Below are 14,917 nucleotides of genomic sequence, written 5' to 3'. Positions count from 1 at the left end.
GGATGGATGTATTTAGCTGTGTGTTGAAGTGAACTGTAACTCCAAGACACTGCTGTGAGTCTTTCATTCTTCCCACTGTTACTGCTAACTATTGTTTCAGCATTTTCATACTGTGAATATCTCATTTGAGAACAATACATTCCTCTCTCCTGGGAAGAGGCCTCTAATTAATGGAACAAATTGATTGATGCGCTTTGTTTTCCTCACGTCGCCTGGATGCTTTATGACCCTCTTATTTGGAAGTGGAGCTATCTCTCACATTTCAGAGAAATCTGGAGGAATTCAACTGCAATAATTTCTTACCTCCTGCCTCTCTCTCTCTCTCTCTCTCTCTCTCTCTCTCTCTCTCTCTCTCTCTCTCTCTCTCTCTCTCTCTCTCTCTCTGTGTCTTATTATAGCAATATGGTCGGCTTGATCTGGCTGCCTGACACCATCTTCAGGAATTCCAAGAATGCTGACTCTCACTGGATAACAACGCCCAATCAGCTGCTCCGGATCAGGAACAATGGGACAATACTTTACACGCTGAGGTAAAAACACTGCATATCAGAACACATGAAAAGTGCACAAATACTGCGAAGCATACACAGGTGAATTGATGACATGTAGCTCTAGGTAACCTCTAAGCCAAGTCCTCATAGTCAGATAACACATAACATTTTGAAAACCAATGTGAAAGTGACAGGGACAAACACAGACATTCAAAGCATTTAAAGACATAAATTAATTGCACTGGGTAGCCCAGATTTTGAAAAGTTTGACCACTTTATAGCTTGCTGTTGTCTTGGAAGTTAATGAAAGATTAAATCCAAATTCTAGCAAAGGGGACTAAGTGGTGGAAGCAACAGCATACAATACTCAATAACAGGCAGTTATTGGTAGTTATTGGTATAGCAGATAAATTCAATATGGATATTTTTGAGTGAGATACAAGATTAGAAAATGCTAATATGCTTCATTTGGGAAGGCCACTTGTTAATATATTTTAATAGAGAAAGTAGAAGTACAAAGACAGAGACACGCAACAAACAGGTGGACAAGTGGTTAAGATGCAAACCACTGAGCAGCAGCATCCCTCATTTGAGTCCAGCTGTGGCTCTCAAATGCACTTCAATGTCTTATTTTAGCTTCACTTCAGTATATTTTATCATATATTTTTCCTCCCTGCATGTTGTTTTTCAGTACTGACATCTGGTTAGCTCTTGCTGCTATTCCTTGCTTTACCTCTGGCACAGATTGATAGAAACTTCTTCCAAAACATGTCATGTGTTTCTCCTTGTTTAGCTCTGTTGTGACACACAGGGGGAGGGTGTGTGTGTGTGTGTGTGTGTGTCTGTGGCCTTATGACAGTAAAATCGTCAATATGTCTGTCTACAAAAAATGAAAAAACAGTCAGGATTCAAGTGGACAGGTTCTTTTTTTAATTTGAGTGGCATCTGAGTTTATGAACCCCCAAGCTCTGACATGAGCTTTTTCTGTCTCGAGGATCCAATTTCACCTGTGCAGCCAGGATTTCAAGCTAGACCTTGGTCAAATAGCAAATACCATCATGACTGTTTGTTTTTAACCCCTTGGAGGACCAGATGCAGAGCTCCCTGCTGCATCAGGATAGTTCAGACATGGTCATGAAGAGTCAGATCGATTCAGTAAATGAAAAGACTTTAGAATTTGTTTTATTTGTCATGACTGGCGTGTTTCAGTGCAAGATGTCTCATGTTGGGTGCATATGTTCAGAGAATAGCGTTGTGGCTCTTCAGCTTCCAGAGATTGTGGCATTTGCTGCTGCTTGCTGTCCTCACCTCAGCTAAGCACCCTTGTGCAAATTTGGACTTCTCGGCTCCTGACAACGATCACCTATAAGCAAGACGAGCGAGGCAGCCCCCTTCCTACTTTGAATGAGGTGCCTCTTTTGTGCTCGAAGTCAGTCAATTAATGAGAGAATGTAGCAGGGACAAAGGCACAGCAACACAGAACAAGTCACAGAAAAGCCCATTTTCAAGATGATCTCATTTTAACAGCCATTATCATATGCAGTGAAAATTAATTTTCAGGATGATATATTGGTGTAACATGCTGAGAATATTAACTCAGATTGAGTTTTAAATTTTGCCTGTAGAACTTATCCCCTGCGCATTTGTGCTGTTGCTTTCCCCAAACATCTGGTGTATTGACTTGTCCAGTGATCATAGCTAAGTGCTCCTGTTTTTAGAAACTCACATGCCTGTGGGCCCTGACCTATAAGGTAATGTTGTCTTCACGAAAAACATGTCTGACGCCCATGATTGAACGGGTCTGTCAGTTTGAGGGATTTCGCACATCAACCAAGCAACCGAGTGTGATTCTGCACCATCTGGTTTGAAGCTGTGCTTCATATGTTTTAGCGCAAAACAGCGCACTCTGTGATATAAGCCATGATTAATTTTGAGCATTCGAACCATGTGCTTCATGGACTCAGAAATGAAGGATATCAAACATTTTTAATGTCTGGAATGTCTTTGTTTAAATATTTCTGTATCTCTGTGTTTCTCTCCGCCCTCCAGGATGACCATCAATGCGGAATGCCAGCTGCAACTCCATAATTTCCCAATGGACGAACACTCCTGTCCTCTCGTCTTCTCCAGCTGTGAGTATTAGCAGTCATAGGCGGTCATACGCGTGCATGCACAAACAGATGATTGCGCACATGGTCATGTATAGCAATGCAGATACATCTAATATCTCCTAAAGTTCTGTTTAAGATGAGCTCCATGAATGTAGAAAAAGCCATAAATCCAACTAAAAAGTCATCATCAATGGAAAATACGTGCTCTGAGAAGGGTGAAATCAAAGTAGACTTTTACACCAAAGTGAGTACTGAAAACAAACTGTGCACAACCTTAGCAGTTAACCCACCTCAACACAAACACAGCCTGAAGTGCTAAAATGTTTCTGGTGTTCTAGGGAGTCCAGGCAATTGACGAGGCTGTTGTTGTGTCCCAGTTACAGTAGGAATCATTGGTTATGGGATTGAACCACCCCTACAGGAGGATATTTACTAAACCTGCCACAAATCAATGTCAGGAGTGCAAACTTTTTTGTAACCACTATAGGAGACCTGATGTTGGAGCTTTAACTAGTAGTTGAAAAGAAAACAGATGAAAGCCATGTGAAAAAGAAAATGTTGGTTAAATAGCCAAAAGTTGTCAGTCGTAAATCATAAATCAGTTGCAGCAGTTATTTTGTTTACATTTCTTTGTGAACAGAAGATAAAGATAAAGATCCCGTAACGAAGCTGACAAGGACTTTATGAAAACATTTATTTTATTAGCATCAGCTGTAGAAAATCTGTGTGTCTAGGTGGCGTTTAGGTGGTCGTGTAAAATAGACAATTTTGTCTTCTTTTGACAGTTTAACAGTTCTAGTCTAGTAATAGTCTAAATGCATGTTTATGTTAAGATTCAAGACTGTCCGGTGTTGTAAAAATACATCAGAATGTTTACAGATTGTGACAAACCCATCTTAGTTTCCCCCGCTTCTTCAACCCGGCAACGTGTCCCATGAGATTGAAACTGTAAAATGAAAAAAATAGAAATGGTTTACCAAAGCCCTAATGTGATAGAAAATTACAATGACTTAACTGTTTTAACTATTCCTATGTGCTTAAGTGGTTGAGAGCCAGACATTCACCTCCCCAAAAAAATGAGAGGAAATTGCATGAGAGCTGCATTAGCACGACCAATGTCTGTATCCTGGCATGAAATTGGAGGACACGAAGCATTTATTGTTCCATTATCTAGCACCTTATTAAGTTACCTATTGCCTAAAAAGCGCCGAAATCACATTTGATTTTGTATGGCAGGTCATTCGGTTGGACCAGACATCTTCTGCAGCTAGCTGTGATTTAATTTAGGTAATAATCATTACCTGATGCGGCTACAGATGGCAGTATTTGTCACAGGCCATCATTAAACCCTCTCTCAGCATTGAGTTTGGGTAATCAATTGACTGTTTTTTCGCATATATGCAGTTTGATGAGACCACATGTCATAGTACTGTAAACAGTGAAAAAACCATTGACTGCAAATGGATCTCCATTATGCAGTAATAACCCTTTTTTCTAGTCTCAGTTCATGACCATGTGAATGGACTTTTTTTTGTCTGTAGCTGCAATGGATGAGGAGTTGAAGTCTTCAGTAATACTGGATCAAAGCCTTGTTTGTTGTTTGCTGAAGCTGAATACTGCCATTGCTTCATCGTGTTGATAGCTGATTTCACATATTTTACACATATTTTAATGGAAAAAAAATAATTTCATTAGATAATTTCAGGGTGTTTTAGATTTAGCATCATCAAAATTGATGGTATTATTCATTTGTAATGAATACAAATGCAAGCAGCAAATGTCTGTTTTTGTAATGTGAATATATTTGGAAACGATTAAGTTAACAATTAAGTTAATTAATAAAGCACAAATTCCAAATGCGTCCCCTTTTTTAAAAACTTTGCTTTAGTTGGGATTTTCTGATCACAGCAAGATCCCCATGGAACAATGGAAATTACTGAAAGCCAGGTCCAAATGGTCAGTGTGCCTGATTTATAGAGTTTTAATTACCTCTCAGAGCAGAATGCAAACTTACTGATGAAAATCTGGTCTGTGCCTGTTTAGAAATGTCCATATTTTACGTTTTCATACGTTTCATGAACATGTCTTGTTTTTGGAGACAGCAGCAAACACATCTAGTCAATTTTTTGAGTGAGCAGCAAGTGTTTCCCTGTCTGTTTTGCATGTTGCCATCTTAGTCTTCCTCATCACTGTATGTCAAGATATTTGATAAAGAAACCACATTTGGCCGTTCCTTTTCTTCAGTGTCTAACCGCATTATCCCTTCCAATACGCTGTGCCATACCCTGCCTTCAACCTCTCTTGCCACTCATGGTGTTCAGCTGTTTTACCGTAGCAACCTAACACATTTAAAATGTGTTTTAAGCCTCCCCATTGCGACTGCAGTCTATTTCATTTATTGTGCCAGAACATTATAAACATGATGAATGCACTTCTGAATATTTTTATTGTTGGCAGACATTTTGCAAGCAATCTGACATCTAGGAAACATGTTTTGAATTCATGTCTTGGCTCTGGTGTCACAGGAGCTTTTAAGCTGCTGTAACTTTCTTTTTAGTTTATTCAATGCATAATAGGTGAGATAAAAAAAAAACGTTCTGGCAACTGGTGAGCTCAGTATAAAACATGAAAAGCCTTAACGATGATTACAAGCACTTAAGCACTTACCCACATTCCAGGCACAGATGCAGTCACGTCCTAAAGAACTCCCTTTGTTGTGCTATATTGGAGGTTATTTACATGTTGTACCATTATGTATGAGCCGTGCTATTTGTGCCACAGAAGGCTGGCCATGTTTGAGGACTGTGTGCAAGAAATGGCAACATTTTCTGCACATTTACCTTTGTTCCTTATGAATCAGGTGACAGTTGTAGGACAAAGTCTTTGCCATTAAATCATTTGTTGGAACTTCCAAACTCCATGTTTTAACTTGTCTTTGTTGAGTGGACAAATAAAGTTGTCAGATCGACACCATATATTCAGTAACTGTACGTGCCTTGGGCTAAATGCTAACACATCCTAGTGTGGCAACATTTGCTTATCTTAACACAGACTGCCACTAAAGCTGATTGCAATGTTATTAGTGTTCAGGCTTTTGTTCAGAATTTTGACCTTTACACCCCCATAGTGACAAGTGTAGCATTTGTAACTCTTGCCACATTAATGTGCTTTCTGGACTGACTTCTGACTGTGCTCAGTGGGTGGAGGAGAACAGAAGCTCATTCAGACCAATCAGCAGCCAGAGAGAAATGTGAATAAGCTATGAATGTGTTAACAACCAATTGCTGCTCCCCAGTTAAAAGAGACATAACTCTTCAGGTCCACAGTGCAGTGTGATTTGCAGACTTTGTAAAAAGTTGTTGAAAGATGTAATCAGTCTTCCTGCCGAAAGAAGTGGAGGATCACCATCATACTGCCACAGGGCTTATTATATGTACTGAAACCCCACCACAGGGTCAGTCATCAGAAGTGTTCGCTCTGATTGTTTTGTTTTTCACAGCTTCCTAGTTTTCATTCTGAAAAACTCATCTAAAATGGAACTTGTGTTAAACTTTTAGATGTCAGAGTGAAGAACAAGGGAAATAACGCTGAATGCTTACAGTTTAGACATTTTCCCATGGCAGCTGACGCTGGAAATACACTGTTGCTGACCTTCTATCCGTATGGCAGTTGAAAAGAGCTGCTGCTCTGCAATAGGTGGGGAAAAAATGTGCTTAGAGTAGGCTGTTTTCTTTCCCCTCACTTTATGATAAGTTATCTTTACTAAGCATTAAGTACTGTATGCCAGACAAGGATAAGAACTCTAGTTTTAAATATAAGTCCTCTTAAACACATGTACATGCATACTGTGGATAGATGAGCGTGGTTTGCACATTTAAAACAATGAAATGAGCTCAGAGTTTGGGTTTGGCTGAGAAATCATTACACCATATGCATTGTATCCTCAGTGTTTGTACTGACATTTGTACTTTTGTAGTATCTTTGTTCATCAGAAAACAAGGATGATTCTAAATTAAATCTAACCTGAACTCATACATTACAATACATTGTTTTTGTTAGCAGTTACCTCAGATATAACTGGACTCACAGTAATATGGTAGAAGTGGACATCCCACGTCTTCTTTGCTTTGAGGATAGACAGGGAGAATATTAGAGCCAAGGCTACAGAGTGTAATTTATAACACTGTAGAAGAACATGTTGCTTCAGGGGCTTTTAAAGGCATGAAATATGACAAACATTTTGTAGCTATGAAGATACGCTGGTAACACAGTGGTACTACTGTTTGCAGTAAAGATAATTGTACAAACACATGAAGAGAATTATGATGGCAATAAAGTTTGCCATCTATTTTAGAAAAAACAACACCCCTATTGCATCATGGTGATTGCGCTTCTTGGTTATAGATGGCTATCCCCTAAATGAGACTATTTACATAATTAGTCTGGTTTCCACTACAAGGCACAACAAGGCTCCCCACTCACTCATTATTTCTGTCACTCATTTCTCTGTGTAAAATTGCTTCAACTTGTCAAATGAACTCAGCTTCTTTTCTTATATATGGAGACATTGTTAATTTATTAGCTTTCATAGAAATTCAACGTACTGGGTGCTTTCATGGACTTGTGTATTACTGCTTCCCCCAGCAAGGATTTGCATGTGAAATCCCGTAGTTTCAATGCTTGACATGTCCAGAATCAGCACACTACAAAGTGGCTCCGGCCTTCAAGTGTTTGGAGCAGGTCGCTCTCGTTGTCAGCATCACGCAGCACCTACATTGAAATGCACTTTCACACGTCACTGAAGTGCAGCAATAGGCTTGTCACAGAAGTATATGGAAGATGCGTAGCCTGTGACTTTATACTGAAAAATATATCCATTTAGATTAAAAATGCAAGCCATTTCATTTCTTTTCTTTAAAGGAACCTCGCATTTTCCCACCCAAGACCACAATATCTCGCAATAAAGCAGACAGACCATCACAATTTCATTTGACCAAGACCATCCTTGTGTACCAGTTGGATTGTGCTTGCAGAAGCAGTGGAAATTATTCCACTGAAATGAAGGTTTTTTTGAGCGTAGACTCAGTTGCTCTGCAGTCCACCGAAATATACATCATGCATACAATAAAAACTGCATTGCTGCATCAATCTGTTGTGTGTTCTTTGCCTTCAACTTTACTCTTTTGTCTTTTCTCTCTCTTTTACACACTAAACTCATCTCTGTGTGGTTTGTAGATGGATACCCGCGAGATGAGATTGTGTACAAGTGGGGACAAAACTCCGTGGCCACTTCAGACCAGAAGTACTGGAGGCTGTATCAGTTTGATTTCATGGGGCTCAGGAACACCACAGATGTGCTCACGACAACAGCAGGTAAGAAAGATTCCAACAAGAGGTCAAGTAAAGGTTGACAATTCGGGTGGTTGAGTCACGAAAAAAGCACGCCAAGCAGTTGAATTTCATGTCATTCATGTGAAACTTTATTGATCTCAGCAGTTTTTCCACTTCCATCCTGCCCGCAGTGCAGGTCAAAGGTCTGCTTGGGCTGCAGGGCGACTTACTTGCTGTTTAGCGGTGTTCAAAATGAAACTCCCGAGCCACTCGACTACCCCGGTGCCCCGATGCTTTGCACAGGTTAACACTGGCACCATGGCCGTAAATGTAATCATATAACTACAAGCTCATAAGTATTCCCCTCGGGTGTAAGGGCAAATAGGTTTTTCCACTGACATTAATCACCAAGATTAAAGATTAAAAAGGAAGTTTAATTATTCACTTCTTTTCTTTCTCTCTCCTGGTGCACTCAGTCTGGTTATTAGGCCTTGTCTTCTTTGATTTAATTTAAGTTTGTTTGGAGACGGTTGGGAAAATATTGTTACCAACAGGCTCAAGTAATTATACCCACCACTGGCACAGAGTGGACAAGTTCCTAATACATTTTTTAATGCTTTCACATCACCCTTGAAGATAAAGACAGATTTAAATGGCTTAATAAGCCAAGTATTGTGAATGGGGGAGATAGGGAATGAGCACGGTGCAATGATTGTTAACCCAGCTTAACCTTGTTTATGAGTTGCATATTTGTGCACCATGGTCCTTTGTCTTTGGAGAGAGATGTGTGCGGGCCTGCATAATGTGACCTCATTCAGCTTTCCAAGAGCTGAACCCTGTTCATGAATATTCGAGGAACAGGAGCACTTGGCATGATTAGGAGAAGGATAACGGGGAGTGGCATCAAATCATTTTGGAAATCAGTGGAAATTAGCTTGCACAGCTTTGCAAAATGTTAAAGCTTGATAGTGTTTGTTCTAATACTCAAGTATGATGGAACAAAGTCAAATACGTTCTCCTTTTTAACTAAAGATGTTAACAGATTCTGTCGTCTGTTTAACTGTGTCACCCATTGGAAGCACTTCAAGCATCAAGCATCCTGTTTGTTTCTAATGAGATTCTGCCATTGCATCTTTCTTTCTGGTCACAAGGAAAAGGTGACTGATGAGCGCTCTCATCTTGAGACACATTGACGGTCTTATAAATTATGTTTTCCTGGACTCCCGCTGCAAAGTCAGAACATAGGCAAACTAATTTTCTGCTGAGATGCTCAAATGCAACGGCAAACCTACATATTTACCTCATGCTGTTCAAGAAAATTAGCCGTTTTCCCATTTATTACCTCGTTTCTTTTTCCTGTTTCAATTGCCGGAGCTCCATCTCCACATGCATGATGATTAGATCCTCAGCTAAAAATACCTATCATTAATTTATATCATGACAAACTTTGAAAGTGCTGCTTTTCTCTTTCTCTTTCTTTTATTTTCGCTTTCCTCTCTCTCTCTCTCTCTCTCTGTCTGTCTGTCTCTCTCCACTTTATCCTTCATCCCTCATAAACACATGAGGTATGGGACTGTTTTAATGAGGACGAAGGGGACAGATCCCTGGCCACAACGCCGCCGGGGACCTCCGCTGCAAATCCACCATCGTTATCAATTCAGCAGCGTCCTCTTCAAAAAGCCCCAGTGTGGAATCCCAAACACTTCAGCGCTTTGTTCTACTGTCTCTTCACAAATTCCCCCAAAAGCTTCTATTTTGCCTTTTTTTGCTGAAGTTCCATTGCAGAAATGCTGATGTTCTTCCTTCTTTACATGTCCACTCTGGATATTTTCAAATACTTTTTTTTTTTTTTTTTCTGGTAAAGAATCTGTAGTGAAATTTTTGACAGTCCCATGCATTGTCCTCTCACTGTATCATGAATCACAGCGCTGCTATTCCATTTGATGCTTCTCCTCTACTTGACGTATGAGCACCGCCATATGTCCTTTGAGCATGCTTGCTTAACTCGTTGCTGACCACAGATCATATTCATATCACCACTGGAAAAACTGTGATGAAAGTTGACTGTTACTGCATGTGGAAGAGACATGACCACATTATAAAAATGGAAGAAAAGTGTCCATTGACTGTTCCCTGTACCTCATCCTTGAGCGGCTTTTGTCCAATCTGTGCTTAGAAATCATGAGTAGGCACAGCTGGTCAGTCTAGCTTTGGATATCTTTGAGTGAAGTGGTGTACACAGGGCTGTAGTAAGAGAGATATTCAGCATTTTAAGAGTTTGAAGAGCCATGTCTTCTTTTTAAAAATAGAACAAAATTTTAAGAAGTAGAAGAGCAAATTAATCTGCTGGATGCAACCTTAAGCATGTAGGGCTAACTGGCTTCTAACTTCAGTACGTTACTTCCAAGGCTGCTGCTACTCACTAAAAGTGTGTGCAGTTGCAGGTTTTATAGACTGATGGATCCACTGCAGTTGCCTTAATTTAAGTGCAAAAACTGATGCATAATGTTTATCATGCTTATTTTTCGTAATTAGTAGGCTATAGAATTCAGGTTTACCATGACTGGGTTGTCCAGGGTCATGTGCTATGATGAGTTCCATGCAGGTGATGACTGTTTTTGAGGTTGGGACTCAGAAGATGATTGAGTAAGGAAGCAGTGGGTATAATATGGGATAAATTGTTCTCTGAGCCAATGATGCGCTTAAAACATAGGACAGGTAAAGTAATGCACTCATATAGGTGTTGTTCTCTGCCCGGCACTGCGGTTGTGTTTCGTTTTTATTGAAAAGGTCACAAGAATTCATCTGAATTGTTTTGAGCAAAACAGTTTATAAAATAAACCGCTTCATAAATATATAAACAAAACTGTTTTGCCAAAGATTTTCCTTGTATCTTCCAAACAGAGAGTAGACCTGACTGCATGGCATGACAGAGTCTGGAGGCAAGTGTAGAGCAGACACCTCGGGCTAATAAGTATTCTGCAGGAGTATGTAAACAGAGGACGTTTGCTGTCCAAAGAGAATGTAAACAGAGGGGTTGGTTGCTACAATACACAGAAGTCCCCACGCTGCTGTGTGTGTGCCCACAGTTACAGATAGTCTATCAGGGAATGTACATTTTCTGCAGTTTCCATACATTCATTAATGCAAGCTGAACAGTACAGTCGTGTAACATTTGCAAGAATAACTTTGCAAAAATGATGCCTATCTTCAGTGCATTTAACTGTCAAATTCAACAGTCTGTCTCCATCTTTGGCTGTCTTTGCAACTGTGCAGTGTTGTTGTGAGAGGTAGGAGGTACAGAAAAATTTACGAAATACAGAATTATTTACCCCTATCAGTTATAAAATTGATTTAATTTGTTTGTTTGTTTGTTTGTTTGTTTTTTATTTAACCAAACATAATTTGGATCGCTTTAGGGAGCATGCACTCTATCTCAGACATAATTGGGTGTGTTAAATTAAATTAGATAGCTTTATGGCTACTATGATAAAGATTTCATTTCTCGTAATGTTGTTTTGAAGAAAATTAACCAGGTAGCTTGAGTCTCTGTGATAAACAGTCTTCTTTTTTTGCAAGATTTGATTACATTTTTTTCGTCCTTTATGGGCCACAGTAATACAATTTCCTTTTGGTCCTCTTTTTTAATAGCATTTTTGTATCGGCAACCGTGGGGTTTGCAGAACCTATATGAGTTAAAAGTGATTTATTACACCATACATCTTATCTCCACTTTCCACTTCCAGTCACTACATTTTTCTTACCTATTTTGCATGAGCCCATTGTTGAGAGTTATGTAAGTGTAACTGGACATCAAAAACACAAGAATAATGACATTTTGGTACATGTTGGTCAGCAGCTCTTGCTCTGCATTAAGACAAGATAAGCTGCTGCCTCAAGTCTTTGCTTATTGTCCTGTGCTGTCTGTTAGAGAGGTTGTCAGTGTGGATGTGTTGTGTAGGTAAGGTTTGGACATTATTTAGACAGACTCTTCAACTTCAGCGAGAACAAAAATACTTTTCAGCACTGTAGAGGTATGCTTCACTCACGACATGTCTCAAAGCAGCTCTGCTTGCATCCCTCACCCTCTGTGTGATTTTAGCTGAAACTGCTGGCTGCTTTTTGTATGTTTTGTGGCCCTGCAATTTGCACGCTCACAATGCTGTGTGGTCAGTGTTGTAATGCTGTTTCAGCTGCCAGAGCAAACATCTGGACCTTGATCCTGCAGACTGGCTTGGTGTGTTGATCATGTCTTTTATTTATTTATTTAAAAAATGCTCATGTTGAGGATCCACGTTTGCATACATTCACAGCATGACGATTTTGCTCCCTCGTGATTTTTACACAAAATAAGTAAGTAAGCTGGTTGTTCATTTTCCTGTGTACATGATTCCAGCAATAAGTGTGTCAACCACAGGGGTCACGAAATAAGCTGTAGCCAGCAGGTTCAATTTATGTTATCACAATAAGCATCAGCTCTCAGTAGAGTCTGCCAGCAGTCTCCTCTCATCATCATGTGGGTTTATTTAATTAACAAAGAGAGGCTGCATTGGACATCAGTGTAAAGAGTAGGAATGCTGTCTGAAATTAAGTAGAAAAGCTCACATATGCATAAAAATGGCCCTGGATGTCACACAAACAGCTAATAACCTGCAGGGACTGCGCAGATAACTGTTAAATGTTCTGCACCGGTATGCATTTGCAACTGTATGAGTGATAAACACTCCTCTGCACCAGTGTCACCAAGATACCTTGCTCTTTATTCATTGCACCTGGTGATCAAAATGATTATTTCACTTCTGCGTGAAGTATGAGGTGGGATTCAGCTGCAAGCGGGGGACGAAAAGTCGTCTCCTACAGATGTTTTATTCAATCCAACATCCTCTTTCATGGAAATGCAGGAGTGGCAGCAGATTATCAAACGGCATTCTTAAGTAATATTTGAAGTAATGCTGATCTAATGCAGAGAACTTCGTCAAGGTTACAGAACAATGGCTTTTGTTCACCAAGTGTTGTAGCTCAATATCTCTCTGCTGCTGTCAATTAACGCTCGCAATAACAAGTGTCTTACCATAGTCGGGTTGTTAAAGAGGCAGCAGAATACATTCTGTCATTCTCCTCATTTTATTCCCCCTCACACTGACACCACTGTGTAGTTGCTCAAGTTAGACAGAAGTTCCTTCCTCGCTTTTTTGGGCTCCATTAAGGTTTTTCTCGCTTCATCCCTTCTCTTGTTTCATCCTCTGCTCTCTGGAAATTGTATTCACCCCTTTGTTTTCCAGCCATGTCCTCTCTTCCTGTCTTCTCCTGTCCTTGTCTTTTTCCTCTCTGTCTGCCTTCCAATTCGATTAAGATTATCTTACTTTAAACAATTATAGGCCTAATTCCAATCTACCATAGAAGGAACTGAACACTTTTCTGATGTGTTGTATGACCAATAATAACAACTCTGGCAATTTTCAGTGAAGTTTATCGACTCCTCTCTGCACGGTCTTAATTAAAGCTATTGAAAACCTCAGATCCTCGAGCAGCTTCAGACACTTTTGACAGTCTCATTAGAAAAGTGGAGTGACATCTCTCTGTATTGGCTTCAGTTAAACGGGATGACAGAAAATGACTCATGTTTTGTGCGGTGTTCCCAAGGGTTTGAGCACTGCACATGGATACTCTTTGTCCCAAACAGAACACACACATCTGTCTTCTTATAAAATCCACAGACTATCACAGCTTCTCTCATTTAAAATCAATAAATTAAAAAAATGTAGCAATTGCACTATCTAATTTGTTTTGGTCTCTGTTTTGATGACCAAGTTAAGAGCACAGCATGATGTAGCCTCCAGCTACGTATCAGACCTCTTAATTACTCATGGGCCACTGTGCTGCTTCAGATCCTCAGGGATGATAGTCGGTTGTTTACGGCTAGATAGAAAAGTGTAACTTACAAATTAACAGGGTCACCTTGCAATATGATGCAACTTAACATAGCAGTGTTAAAAATTATAAGAGTTCTGTCTAGCATACAAGAGTACTGTAATGGTCTACAGCCAGACTAGCAGCTCTGATGGGCTTACAGTGACAAGGCTAATGTGGTAATGTAGCAGTCTCAATGTTTACCATATTCACCATCTGTTAAGTGTGTTAACAAGCTAATATTTACAGGTTTTTAATAATGTATAATAAATTTTGTACGTAGTTTACAGGGGGTAGCACGGTAGCAAGAGGGTTCCAGGTTCTAAACCCGGTCTGGGCTCTTCTGTGTTCTCCCTGTGCCTGTGTGGGTTTTCTCCTCCCACAATCCCAAAGACATGCACATTAGGTTAAGTGGCTGCTGTACATCACCCATAGGTGTTTGTGTGTCAGACTGACTGGCGACCAGTGCAGTGTGTACCCCGCCTCTCACCCGTAGTCAGCTGGGATAGGCTCCAGCCCCCCGCGACCCTGAAGGATAAGCGGTATAGAAAATGGATGGATGGATGTAGTTTACAGAGGAATCTTCAAAACCAGAACTTTAGTGGTTTCAGTGTGCAGTTGGTAAAACCAGCGATGACAAGCCACTAGCTTGGTAAAAAATATTTTGGAAACCATATTTATCATTTGGTTAAGTGAATTTGCAGTTTTTATAGTCCATTTTCCCTCTCTCTTTTCCCTCTCAGGCGACTATGTGTTGATGACAGTTTACTTTGACCTCAGCAGAAGGATGGGCTACTTCACCATCCAGACCTACATCCCCTGTATCCTGACTGTGGTCCTCTCCTGGGTCTCCTTTTGGATCAAGAGCGACGCCACGCCTGCAAGGACGGCCCTAGGTACACAAGTGCATCACTCATGTCGCCGTGTGTGGAACATTACTTCATTTCAAAGGGGCTTTTATAACTTAATCTTCTTTAGGAGGAGTAATTTGTCACAATACTTTTTTTTTTCTTTAATATTGCTTTTCTTTTATGCCCACAAATTGACAGATAACCCCTGTCTTGCCTGTGAATG

At 40.0% G+C, this 14,917-nt stretch overlaps 1 protein-coding gene across 8 annotated transcripts in view; it reads left to right on the top strand.

Annotated features, from left to right (window-relative positions):
* Window positions 1-14,917, top strand: part of LOC124055432 (gamma-aminobutyric acid receptor subunit gamma-3-like) — a 93,906-nt gene that overhangs the window by 43,645 nt on the left and 35,344 nt on the right. For all 8 annotated transcript variants that reach the window (XR_006842640.1, XR_006842639.1, XR_006842641.1 and 5 more), the window contains 4 exons: window positions 399-530; window positions 2,541-2,623; window positions 7,838-7,975; window positions 14,587-14,739. Coding sequence is in view for 5 of the 8 variants with exons in the window: in XM_046382284.1 (XP_046238240.1) it covers window positions 399-530; window positions 2,541-2,623; window positions 7,838-7,975; window positions 14,587-14,739 (506 nt within the window). In the remaining 3 variants the exon portion in view is untranslated. The remainder of the gene's footprint in view (window positions 1-398; window positions 531-2,540; window positions 2,624-7,837; window positions 7,976-14,586; window positions 14,740-14,917) is intronic.

This window comes from Scatophagus argus, chromosome 24 (genome assembly GCF_020382885.2).
Source record: "Scatophagus argus isolate fScaArg1 chromosome 24, fScaArg1.pri, whole genome shotgun sequence".
Taxonomy (NCBI): Eukaryota; Metazoa; Chordata; class Actinopteri; family Scatophagidae; genus Scatophagus; species Scatophagus argus.
This window is presented reverse-complemented; position numbering and strand designations above follow the sequence as displayed.